The 13,303-nt window shown below is 50.3% G+C and overlaps 1 protein-coding gene across 1 annotated transcript; it reads right to left on the bottom strand.

Annotated features, from left to right (window-relative positions):
* Positions 1 to 703: 703 nt before the first annotated feature.
* On the bottom strand, positions 704 to 11,832 carry ATP6V0C (ATPase H+ transporting V0 subunit c). Its single transcript, XM_053957384.1, has 3 exons — positions 11,506 to 11,832; positions 2,631 to 2,814; positions 704 to 1,546 (listed from the first exon to the last, which is right to left on the bottom strand). The coding sequence occupies exons 1-3, from the start codon at positions 11,579 to 11,581 to the stop codon at positions 1,342 to 1,344; spliced, it is 465 nt and encodes a 154-aa protein (XP_053813359.1). The 5' UTR covers positions 11,582 to 11,832; the 3' UTR covers positions 704 to 1,341.
* Between the last annotated feature and the right edge of the window lie 1,471 nt (positions 11,833 to 13,303).

The raw sequence follows: 13,303 nt of genomic DNA on the forward strand, positions 1-13,303 counted from the left end.
GTGAAACATCCCTCCAAATACATCAGCTTGGTTTGATGCCAAAGGCACTGCTAGCACCAGGTGTCTGAGTAGTAACATTTTGGCTTTACCACTGAAAAGGTGCAACACATTTCCCATAAAAGCTTGTCAGTACTCAAAATCCTCAGGCCAGAGGAGGCTGCTCCAGCACCCAGTAGCTGCAGCAGAATCTCCCAGCTCAAATGGTCCTGTGATTTAAAAGATAAAAATACAAGTTCTTGACTGAAGCCATTTTGTTGATGAGACTATTGTTGAGGTACTTCAGAGGCAATTACTATTCACAGTACAGCTTCCAAGCAGCTCAGCTTCTGCAGGGCCAGCACAAGGACAGGCTGCTTGTTTCCTGACAAGGCAGCTCCTCTCCTGGTCACAGGCTGCAGCCTGCACCCTCTCTCCCTGGCCCTTGGTGCAGGCTGCAGCTCCCTGACCCTTGGGGGCATCACACTGAGCCAGATGTGATCAGGGTGAGCACAGCCCTGCATCCCTACTCACCACGAATATGGCCCATGGCAGCAGCTGGGAACCACACTGCTACAGCCCAGGAGAACAGGAAAGTTGTGGCAGAGCTGGCAGCATCACTCTGGCATGCTGCCAGTCACTTCAGGAACCTGCCTGCCTGGAGAGACCTCACCCTCTTCCCAAAGGAGCAGCAACAGCTGGAAATCAGAGCCAGGGACTCATTACATCAATGTAGTGAGGAAGTTTTATTTCGAAACATGGTAGAAGTTTGTAACCCAACACTGGGTGCACGACTGATGCTGGAGCATATGCAGTTACTATTGAAACACAGGAGTGTTTCGGACAATTGCTGTAATAAAACACAAAATTCTCATACTCCAATACCAGGACACTACAGCAACCTTTAGAATCAAAATTACATCCAAGGAATTCTCTGCACTTACAATTTACCCCACAGTGTAATCTACCTATATATAAGATTAATATATATAGCATGGGAAATTGAAAATCCTTGCTCCATACATGTATGAACATGTCAAGTCTTTTATAAATAAACATCCAGTGAAGAGAAAAAATTACATTTCTAGTTCATATTTATACATAAAATACTAACAGCAATGGGTGGAAAATTGCACATGGGCCACCCCAAGCCATGCAGCAGGCCTGGAGCAACCCATGCAAGTTAATATTGAAGTACACACAGGACAGACGAGCCACTAACATATATTGCGCATTTACAAGAGATCAACTACCAAATTGGGACAACTGTACACATTGGAGAAACCATTTTCATTCTGGAGCTTTTTTTTTTTTTTTTTTGTTAAATGTAGATTTGTTACATCTCTTTACAACATACCGCAACATTTACTTCGTGGAGAGGATAAGGGCAACAATGAGGCCATAGAGACCCAAGACTTCAGCGAAGATCAAAATGAGGATCATCCCCACAAATAACCTGGGCTGCTGTGCTGTGCCCCGGACGCCTGCATCACCCACAATGCCAATGGCAAAGCCAGCAGCCAGGCCGCTGAGACCCACACTCAAGCCAGCACCCAGCTGAAGGAAGCTCCTGTGGGACAGAGATAGAAGAATTTTCAGTGGCAAGGAACAGGACACCCAGCCTTAAGCCCCTAACTCTTTCACCAAGCCCAATGTGTCTCAAAGCAGATGCTTACTGATACTCCCAACTCTGATACTTAAAGATAGGCAGCAGTGAAGGATCTTCCCCTGATGTTCATGTGTGGCTCACCAACTGAGTTACTGGGTTCATCTGGCCACTAGCAGGCTCAGTGTGCTGTCAGAACAGCACTTAATAACACTTGCAGCAATGCCTGTCCCATGGTGCTGTGCAGCCTGTTAGTAGCTGCTCATCTCCAACTGTGAGCAATCTTGTATACAGCCACAGCACATTCAGGTGTCTTGCACTGCAGGAGCTGGGCAGGAATGGTCTGGTTTTCCAAGGAGGAGAGCAGTCCTGTGGAGCAGTCCCTATCTGTGTCTGCTCACCTGGTAATTGCAAAGGGCCATTTATATCTGCTGTTTTAGACCACGTCTTGTTAGGCCAAGCACAGTGCTCATAGGTACAGCCTGTACAGCAACACAGATACCTGTCACACTTCAGCAGCATTGTTTAATTGCAAAAGGGCTCAATCACACCAGTTCCAGCTGTTCTCAGAAGCCAAAAGGAGACTAAGTTTCAGACTGTAGCTGCTAGAGGCCCAATGTATAGCTCAAGGATTGACTTACCAGCACAAGAAGCAAAAGCAGTATTAATTATTTACTTCCATCTCCCAGGCAACAGCAGATCTACTTAGACAGTTTTGGAAACACCTGTGCATCCAGGTCTAGAGTCTGGCATCATGACACAAGCTTTGCCTCCTATCCTAGTGCTGCCATGGCTTCTTTCAAGCCACAGCCCCACCACAAGAGCAGTAGGATGCCCAACTGATTTGTAACCACCCGTACAGCCAACTCCACGGGGGCTGAGGCATCCGGCAGGACAGCTGGAATCCAGCCCATGCTCCTAAGCCTAGCCATGCAGCATTTAGCACTGCCAGCCCTTCCAGGGGCCTTGAGCCAAAACCACCCACACACAGAGCATCAAACAAGTGACAGGACAGTCTGAAACAGAACCACCAGCTGCAACAACTTACTTGAATAGCGTGATTTCAGGTGAGAGGGCATTGGCAATGAGCACTGCCACTACAAGGCCGTAGATTGCTATAATACCCGCCATGACCACAGGGATGATGGACTTCATGATCAGCTCAGGCCTCATGACAGACATGGCTGCAATGCCTGTGCCACTCTTTGCTGTTCCATATGCAGCTCCCAAGGCTGGAAGAGAAAAAAAAAATGCATTAAACACGTCCCCAGATACCATTTCTTTCACTAGGCTGCAATTAGAACAGCTAAGTCAGCACAAGGAAGGATTGTGCAAAACTAACATTGTCACATGTCAGCCAGGAATACTCTCCTAAGGGATGAGGAAGTGACCTACCCAGAGTCCTATTCCAAAGATGAATAAGAGGTGCTGTTCAAACACTACTGATAGCAGAACATCTTTCCAGGCCAGCTTCACAGCAGGGCACACCCCTAGCAGCCATCCATGCCCCTGCTTAGGGGCCAAAACCCAGTCCCAAGGGGAACTCAAGTGTTTGTGCCCTCCCAGAATCCACACTGCAAGGCTCAACAAAGCACATCTGTCTATCCCAGCAGAACACAGCTGAGAGCTGGGCCACCTGAACTGAACTCCCACAAAACCCATCTGCCTATGCTTTGGCCCTGGAGTTAAATGTGTCACTGCAGCTTCAGACACACTGATATAGAAACCAACTCAAATATTACTGCTCCACGTCATTCATTGGAGAAAGGTTCTGGCACATGGAGAGTGTGACCTCACCTGTGAAGGATTCCGGTCCTAACACTTGTCAATGCTACTACTGGAACAACAAAGAAGAGTTTGGCTTGTAGGTTATAGAGGACCACAACCACCTTACACCTAAGGTTTCCTCATCATCTCTGTCAACACCTGAGCATGCAGAGACCTGCACAGGATGATGGGTTTATCACCTGTACCTGAGACCTGCTGGAAGAATCTAAAGCACTATTCCTAAGTAACTTCTGACTTGAAAACTTTGTATTAGTCTCACAGAAGCTTCCTCAAGTACCTCATTCTTTGATTCTACAGTACTTGAAAATACACTTTTCCTTTCAGCCTTACTGGGGAGTACTCTGGGAACTCCACAGCTTCCTACTGTATTCACCATCATCCAGAGATGACATGCATGTCAGCTGCCAGCCAGGAATAAGTCCCTGAAGCAGCAGAGACAAGCATATGGAAGGGCAGGCAGTCTCATTTTCTGACACCATCAAGATTGTCCTCAGAGGTCAGTCCTATTTGGCAAGAAAATGTTCTTGCATCTGTTCTAAAACACTGCTGGAATGTACTTAAACCATGGGCATTTAAAGTCTTTTACTGTTCTGAAACTTAATAGTTAAGTTTGCTCCACCCACAGAAAACTTAAGGTTTCTCCAAGGGAGACCTGCTTATTCTACAAAGATCTGTCACTGTCTTACACCAGTATTAAAGCGTGAGATTGTGCACCTTGTCCTGAAGAGCTGCTGGGAGGTATTTGGATACATGCTTTCCTGCTTCTCACTCAGCACTCCCATAAAGCCCATATTTAGAGTAGTCATCTTCCTGGTTTGGCACTAGACCTCCACACCATTCAAACAAGCAGCACCACTGCACTAACAGAAGGTTCATTCTCAGGAGGAAGTTCAGTTTTAGTTACAAAAACCTGAAGGGAAAGTCTCATTAACTACCAATTTGTTCTGTGCTAGCAAAGCTCTTGAACCTTGACTGGCACCAAGTGATGTAAAGGGCTATTTGGGCTATTCAGAACTAGAACCCAACTTAGGAAGCCTGAGCCAGGAGCAGGTTCTATCTGCAAATATAAGATTAACCTCAAAATTAGCACATGGACTTAATCAGTCATTTCAGTGATGGCTCTGTTTAGGGCCTAGTCCTTAGGAAGTCTAGAAAGAAAGCACTGACTTGAACTAGGAAACCTTTTTGTTGGATGAAGCACCTTATAAGGACTGGAACTAAGCCTGAATCCTGGTTCCACTGTCTACCCTGGGTATAGAATTTAGCAGAAACCACTTCTCCTGTCTGCAATCTTTTACAAACATCTCAAAAATGCAGAGGCTTATGAGGGAAGTTCACTATTTAAAGTTATATCACTCATCACTTCCTCCAAGCATGAAGCTACTTGAGGGTGTTGCAATTAATGCAGTGATGCATTAGAGAAGGTGATTTTGTAATCCCACTTACAAGAAAGTCAGCTTGCTCAAGCTTTTGTGGAGGGGCAATGCAGCACGAGTTTGTCAGTCCCTGTTAAAATCCCAGAAGAGGTCAGATCTTATGTCTTGAACTTGTTTTAGACACAGTTTGAAAGAAAGCCTATGTTCACCAGTCTTCACATGACAGTCTAAGATGTCACTGAAATTCTACTGAACTCCCACTGGTGGCCACACAGAGCTTCAGAGCTCGGCACATCTGCTCCCAAGGAAGCCTTTACCACCACCCCAACCAAGAGACATCTCCAACACCTTACAAGGGAGTTTTACTAGCCTGGCAAGTTTACTAGCAGCTTCACAAGCCTGGCAAGTTGTCCTTGCATCTTTGACATTATCTCAGTATTACAGGCAATGTGGTAAAGACAATACCTGCTTCCCACCATGGCACAGCCACTCAGTTTTGGGCTATGGACACCCTGGACAATGTTCCTGCACACCTTCACCTCTATCTTGCAGCAGCTCTAAACAACGGAAAATCTCAGTAAACAGGGTTTGAGGAGATCTCCGTGGCAGACACTGGAAATGGGGCAAGAGCTGTACCTCTGCTACACATCTGGGTAGCAGACTCTGGGTTTCTGTGTCAGCTCATCCAGCTCCCTCACCTCTAACATACAGGCCAAGCAAGCTCCAAACACTACCTTTAAAGAGGTAGACCTGTCAAAACATTTACCTGGCAGGTGGAGAAGCACTCCACCTATCTAGTTCACCAGAGTCAGAATCCATGCTGGTCTCTAACCAGGAATTGTGCCATTTGGAAGTTCAATGGTGTTACAATACAGAGAAGTTGCAATGCATATCATTCAAGATCACCTACTCCCAGTAAGCCTGTTTCAAAGGTTAACCCCCTTGTGAAATACTTTATTTACTACTTGAACTCACAGCCCAGAGTTGATTTATGTACTGCTCCTGGTGGCAAAATGCCTTCCCCTCAGGGCTGAGAATATGCTGCCTGGCACCTTACCATATCTGTCCCTTTAAAAGTCACAGCAGAGGGAGTGAGGCTGTGCAGCTCCAGGATCAAGTATAAACTAGACAGTCACTTGCCAGATAGGCTGTAGTGTCAAAGACTGAAGACTGGTCTTAGTCTTGCCACTGCCACAGCTTTCCATGCAGCATCCTGCTCTTCAGATCAAGGGCACTCCCAGCATCAGAACCAACCTTTTCCAGCTCCAGCAGGTGACTGTGCTTAGTCAGGTCACACACACACCAAGAAGCGTAACCTTGCAGTTAAATCAGATTCAAGTCACTCCCTTGATACAGAAAGAGGCTGTGAGGAGCCTTCCAAGTCAGGAGATCCAGTAGCACAGATCCAGTTTCACCAGTGGATACATTGAGACAGGCTCAGCCCAGGAACAGGCTCAGAACCAGCCACATACACTCCAGCAGCATTTGGTCCATTCAAAGCCAGGGATACCTCCCATGTCCCACCATGGTGAAGCAGATTTCCACATTGCATGCAAGAGATTTCTAGAGCACTAACACACAGAACTCACCTGCATGAGAAGTGAGCTAGTAATAAAAGTCAGATTTCAAATTAGGATACCACTGGTTACCATCACAGCAAGCATGAAGGACCATTTGGGATGAGCACTTACATCTGGAGTCTTTTAAAATGAATAATTATCAAATGGGCTACCCTCTGCAGTAGGCAGGCTTCCCTGGGAGCAGACAGGCACCAACTCACCAACATCTATTCATCCCTGAGCAGGCTGCTCTTAAAAGGCTGGAGAAATGTTAGAGGTGACATTCAGGTCAAGTACAGTCCCTGCTTTGCCATACCAGAAACCTGGACACTTCCAAAGAAACAGGCTGCTTCCCACAGGTTGGCCCTGCCCCCTCCCACCTCACCACATTCAACAGCTCTACCTCAGGTTACAGTAATGGATACTTTTGGAAAAATCCTGCCGCTCTGCCCAGGTGCATCTGTACAGAACAGACAAGCTTCGTTAGGGGAACTGTACTGGAGCCTATGCAAATTGCCATCACACTGGCTGAAGCCTGTTTCCACAATGAAAACATGAGGAGTAAACCACGAGGCTGCCCTACAGGAAGCTGTAAGCGCTGAACCCTTTAGTGAGTCACCTGTTTCAGGATTAGGGATAACTTTTTGTTCTTCCATAATGTAATGAAAGGGTGTGGGTATTTCCACCAGGCCTGGCACTGTCAGCCTACAACATTATCAAAAATTCTCCAAGACTGGCAGGCCTTCTAGTCTTGGGTCAGTATATCTGAGAATTTAACTTTAAAAAAACACCAGCTCCTTGAGACACTGCTGTAATAGCAGCAGTTCAAGGAAAATAAAGCATCTGCCAGTCAATTGTCCAAGAGCTGCTTCAACTGGATTGTCTGACCCAGCACACAGAGCTGTTTGATTTTGTAAGTATGGTAAAGCATTTATACCATGGAGCACAGGCTTGTCCTTCTGCAAGCAGCAAAGTCCATTCAGACACTTGTTATGTATCTTTATCATCATAGAGGCTCCCTCCCAACACCTTAAAGATGACCCATTTCACAAAACCAGGTGACCAGTGTATTCCAGGTACTGTCTGGCAGAGCAGTGTGTTACACCACTTAGTAAGACCCCTTCCCAACTAGGGGGTCTCAGGGGAGCTTAGAGGACTCAGCAGCACCCACAGCTCTGCTGTCCCATTGCTGTGGCATGGGACAGCCCATGTTCCCCGTCTGCACCCAGCAGACACTCCTGTGGCCACAGCAGCCTGACCCAAGGCCTCGTGCTCACAGGATTCACAGTCTGAAGGAAGTGAGTGCAGCCAGTTATGCCTCACTGGAGAAGCACACACTGCTGCAAAGCATTGCTTCAAGAAGTACCCAACAGCCTGGTCAGGCGAGGATATCGTTCACTTGGCAACATCTGTGTGCAACCAGTCAGGCTCTGGAGATGGAAGACGCCAGTTCTAAGAAGGAAAAAAGCCGACCAGGAGGTCCTGAGGCAGCTCTCATTCATGTCCACTGCTGCGCCCAGTGTTCCCACCACAGGGGAAGCATCTGCAGGCTGTGTAGTGACTCCAGGGTGACACAAGGATCCATCAGGAAGCCACAGTACAAACTGCACATCCTGCAGCATAACTGCTTAAGCCATGTTCTGCAGAGCCAATGCTTTATACTGACGATCCATCTCATTTTCAGATGTTCTCAAGACTGGCATTTACTGAGAGGAAATGATGCCCTTGCTGAGATGCCTTCCCTCATTCTCAAGCTGTAGAAACATCGCCTACCTCACTTCTGTAACAGCACTTAGGTCTTAGCCATCCACTGCTTTACTTGCTGTAAAGGACAAAAGCTTAAGCTAATCTCTACTGCAGACAGTCTGGTAGCTCACACACCTGCCCACATCACAAGCACCCTCATTTGGAGCAGAAAATTACCTTGAGCTGCACTCCACCATTTCATTTTACCTGCAAGCAGTTCTCCTGTTCCACCTACCCACCTCTCAGACAGTATTTTGGGAAGCACAGGTGCCATTTGCCTTTGAGGATGCAAGCTGTTTATAGTCATAATGCCTTCCAGAATCAGACTGTGCAGGGCTGTCAGCTGCATCAAACTACATGTTCTGAGCCAGCTATTTCACCATGGAGGTCTCTTAAAAGCCAACCAACTGCTATGATATCTAAAGGCTTAGTTTAAAACAAAAGTACTACATCACTGCAGCAAAAATTAGAAGACACAGGACTAATTTAACACTAGTGGCTAAAGTTCTCTTCATGAAGAGTCTTCCAACTGCTTGGCAGTGCAGCAGGTACTGAAGGCACCGAATGCCCAGCTGGAGTTCAGGCCTAAGGACAATTCCTCTCACCATGGAGGGCACAGTGGGCACACTTGTGACAGCTTTGCACAGAGCACCAGCACACACAGAACCAGACAGCTCCGCCCAACACCACATTTGTCCATTCTGATGTGCTCAAATCACATGAAAAAGCTACAATAATTTAATCACTCAACCGCACCTGACCCATCACATTTCACATATGGGAAATAAGGAACTGCAGCAATGAGAACAAGTTGTAATCTGCAAATAACCAGACAGGCTCAAAGATGGCCAAGGTCACAGCAGCCTGCTCTTGTCTCTTGCTGACCAGAACAAGTTCTGCTATCTATTTACCATCAGCAAGTAATGCTCACGTAGCATACAGGACTGCTCCAAGTCACTTGTTTTCACATCAAACTAGTCTGGACAGTGCAGAACCTGAACATGTTTACTAGAAACATGTCTTGGAACTACAAGCTCCACAAGAATGTGATCTTTAGCTATAGCATGAGTCAGACATGATTCACTGCACTAAGTAACACTGATCCAGGACAATTTTAGAGTTTTACACTGCTTGTCCAGATTTAGCTCCTTACTTCAAAATCAGGGTTTTTTTTAACAACTACCATCAGAACATGTTGTGATGCAACACATCTGTTACAAAAGCTACACAGCATTGCAAGTTTTAGTTTATCCTATGTTGACACTTCTGCCATATTGCCTTAAAAATACAAACTGTTTCACTGAACAGCCACATCTAAGAAACAATTTCCCATCAGCAGTGTCTATAACCTGTTGTTCAGCACCTGAACACATCACTGGCCCTGGCAAGCGTACCTGCATGGCTCAGACCTGCTGGCATTGCAACATTGCTGAGGTCAGGATAGACCTCTCAGCTCATTGAATCCAGGACTACTTGACACAGATTCTGCATCAAGGACCTCTCACAAACTGGCTGCAACATGACAGATACCAAACCTTCATCCACACAGCTTATGCAGGGACTTTGCATTCCCCTACTCAAACCTTCCCCTTGCAATCCCAGAGCACCATGCTGTCATGCTACAGCTTCTAGGAAAGGCTTCTCTGCTGGTTCAGACATGCCAGCACCACTCCAAATACCTGTTAAAGCGCTGACTCAAGCCCGCATCCCTCACTGATGTTTCAGCTGAAGCACATTCACACGTCACAAATGTGGTGTCTGAAGCCATACAGCCATGCTCTTTTACTTCCAAAATCCATTTTGCAAGAGGAAACCAGCAACTCCTTCCTTGGAAGGAAAGCTCGCTATTTAGGACCATTTTGCAAAATGCAGTCAACTGTTGACTATTTTTTCAACAAGTAACTAGGTCTTAGTTTCTTCCTCCATTATCTTCAGTAGCCAAGAGGCAGGTAGGTCAGCAGTCCCAACTCTGGCTCCTATGGCATTTCAACCATTGAGTTTTCAGGAAAATTTTTACCTGTCAAGCATGAGTACAATATCTGAAATCCAAGGTGGCAGGCCACTGATTGCCCTCAGCATGGACATCTGCATCCCACCACCAGGTACAAACTACGCAAGACTAAACATACCTAACCAAGCTTTTATCAAAAATTAAAGTCACAAACATGACTGGTGTGGAACCAGTCCATGGTGCCCACACCAGCATGGCTAGACAGCTTCCTCTCAAACACTAGTTTTAATTCACTGTCCACTTGGCTCTTTGCATGATTTCATCTCCCACACTCATCAATCAAGAGCAGCTTCCCAAAATCCATCCTGCAGACCCAGCCACCAGCCCAGAGGCCATATTAACACAATGAGATCCCAAGCACCTCAACAGCACTTACACAGCTTGAGCTACAACCAATTCCATACTAGAAGGGAGCCAAAGACCAGTAAGTATGTTCATGTCTGTGGAGACATGGGCTAAGCCTTCAGAAGGGAAAGCCAGATAGGCTCCTTATTGTTTTATTCCCAATTACTGTGACATTTGCATTTGGGGAAAAAAACAGCTGAAGCCTTCCCCATGTTAGATCCCAAAGGGAACAGCAGGTCTGCACCCATCAGAGACCAGCAAATGCTGTGCAGGAACAGCAGTCAACTTCTGTAGGAGGTATAACAAGGCTCTGAGAGACAGTGCATTAAAACATGGTCTTTCTGGTGTAAACCAGCATTTATGGTCCCTACATCTGCGTTTCTTCAGTGGGGAGAGCAGTGCCGCAGGATGACCCAATTTATAGCGCACTGAGGTCGCTACCTGGAGACGCAGAGGGAGGGCCATGGAGCAGGGCTTCCCCCGTGCCCCAGCACCCCCGTTCCACGGGGTAGTTCAGGAGCCCGTCCGTTGCCTGCAATGGCATTAACGTCTAAGGCGGACTGACCGCCAAACGACGGCACATTTATATTTAATCCCATTAAAAACTGGTCTTGCGTTACCCGGGGAATGGTTTAGACACCAACCACGTCCGATTCACAGTGGGAGAAGCGCCGCCGGCGCCGCGGAGGCCAGGGCAGGCAGAGCCGCAGGGACTCCGCGGGGAGCCGGCTCCGGGGGCACGACACCCCACCAGCACCGCGTCCGCGCCCCGGGGGGCCACGGGGAGACCCCGGCCCGCGGGTGCCCGGAGGAAGGGCGGGGGGGGGGGGGGAAGGCTCGGGCGGTGCCGCTGCAGTCACGTGGCCCCGGGGGCTCCGCCAGCGGTGACGTCACCAGCACGGACCCTCCGCTGCCCCCGAGAGCCCGGATGGAGCGGGGGAGGGCGTGGGGGAGGAGGCCCTCGGGCCCGAAGAATTCCAGCCCCCGCCGCCGATGGCGCCCCGTCGGGGCAGGGGAGCGACGGGGAAAAAGCAGCCGCTTCCCCCACACCGTGCTCCCCCTCCTCCCCACCCTCTCCCGCTGCCGGTCGGTGCTCACCGCTGAAGACCATGGCGGCCGAAGCGCCCATCACGGCGAAGAAGGAGGCGTACTCGGGGCTGGCGCCGGAGGACATGGCTGCGCGAGCCGGGCCGAGGCGCCGCTAGAGTGGAAGCGCGAGAGGGCGGGGGAAAGGCGGAAAGCTCCGCCGCGGCGCCGGTCCTCGGCGGGCAATGCTCGGCCACAAAATGGCGGAGGCGCGACGGGAGCCGGGGCGCAGGGCGGGGGGCGGCGGGGCCCGAGGCGCGGAAGCTCCGTCCCGGCAGGAGTGGCGGCGGCGCGCGCGCTGCGCCCTAAATACGGCCTCCGCAGGACAAAATGGCGGCGGCCCGCCCGTCACGTGATCGCACCCACCACCCCCGCCCGACCCGCCCTCGGCGCACACCACGCGCGCGGCAGGGGGGACGCCCGCTCGTACGCTCCTCACTCCTTCTCCCCGCGCCCCGAGCCCGTTCCCGCGGCGCGGCCGCCGGCGAGGTCAGCGGCATCCGAGCTCTTCCGCGCGCTCCCAGGTCGCAGCGGCGGCGGCGCTTGGCTGCGCTGGCAGCCCGGCTCTGATGCCCTTCCCTCGTTCCCCCCTCCGCGCCGCCTGGTTGAGCCCGTCCTGCCCGGCGGCCGCGGTCCGCTGAGCGTGATTCAGCTCTCATTAGCATAAGGGGCGTGTCTCGTAACGGCCCCGCCCGCGTGGCGGCGGCCTTGCCTCGGGCCGGTGATGTTCGTGTCGTGTCCGCGTGGCTCGAGCCCCTGTCTTGTCCGTGTGTCCTGTCCGTGTGTCCTGTCCCCCTGTCCCGTCCCTGTGTTGTGTCCCTGCAGTACCACCCGGGCAGTGTCCCCATTACCTGACCGCAGGACGCGGCTTCTGCCGCGTATCCCCGTGTCTGTGTACCGTGTTCCAGTGCCGCATCCCCCATGATGCATCCCATTGCCGTGTGCCGTGTTCCCCGTGCCATATCCTGTGTCCCACGTGCCGTGACCCTGGTGCCATGTTCTCCGCAGCACATCCTGTGTGCCATGTGCCACCGGCCCTGTGCCTTCCCTGCACGCTGTGCCCCCTTCCCTGTCAGGCCCTGTCGCCTAAGCTGTGGTGACCTGTTGTGAGCTTCCCACGAGGCATCAGCTGTGCCTATGGGGCCTTGCTGGCTTGGGGTCCCCTCTAGGGCCTTCCAGCCCCTGCACTCCACATCCACCGAGGGTCCAGTACCAGTAACATCTGCTGAGTTCTACTCCCATCCCATCCATCGGTCCTGCTCCCTTGGATGTGACAACCAGCCCCGGGCCGGAGGCAAGTGGGTGTGCTGGGTCTGAACCATGGTATCATCCCTCCAGAGGCTCTGCCACCTGCTCTCTCCTGCAGGCACTCCCCTGAGCCAACCCCATCCCAAAACATCCCAGGGGGATGCTTCTACAGCCCATTCTGGAAAGGTGATTCATGCCATTCTGTTTCCCAGGATTTTGGGGGTCATTAACAGTTCCTGCTGCCACAAATCTGGCTGAGCTTTCCATGTCCCAAAACACCTTAATTACTCAAGGGCCACCTGCCTTTTCCCCCATGTTGCCACTTTTCTGGCCACCTCAGCCTTGTTAGAGCCCACAGGGAAGCTGAGGACAGGATTTACTTCGGCAAATTCCTTGCTGATTCTTGAGCACAAAGGGCCCTGGCACTTCAGTGGGCAGAGGTGGCTGGTATGTGCTGGGGACTGACAGCAGGGCACACTGGTTCTGAAAGGGAGACTGTCTTGTGGCAGACTGTCACCAGGTCTTCATGGGGACATCCAGCACATGGCCCATGGCAGAGGCT

The sequence above is a fragment of the Vidua chalybeata genome, chromosome 16 (assembly GCF_026979565.1).
Source record: "Vidua chalybeata isolate OUT-0048 chromosome 16, bVidCha1 merged haplotype, whole genome shotgun sequence".
NCBI lineage: Eukaryota > Metazoa > Chordata > Aves > Passeriformes > Viduidae > Vidua > Vidua chalybeata.

What these genes read in the sequence shown, in the direction of transcription:
- ATP6V0C (XM_053957384.1), bottom strand. Translation starts at nt 11,581, where the DNA reads ATGTCCTCCGGCGCCAGCCCCGAGTACGCCTCCTTCTTCGCCGTGATG. An exon ending in GGCCGCCATGGTCTTCAGCG is followed by an intron (nt 2,815 to 11,505) that starts GTGAGCACCGAC and finishes TTTCTCTTCCAG; the next exon opens with CCTTGGGAGCTGCATATGGA. An exon ending in CCTGAAATCACGCTATTCAA is followed by an intron (nt 1,547 to 2,630) that starts GTAAGTTGTTGC and finishes TCTGTCCCACAG; the next exon opens with GAGCTTCCTTCAGCTGGGTG.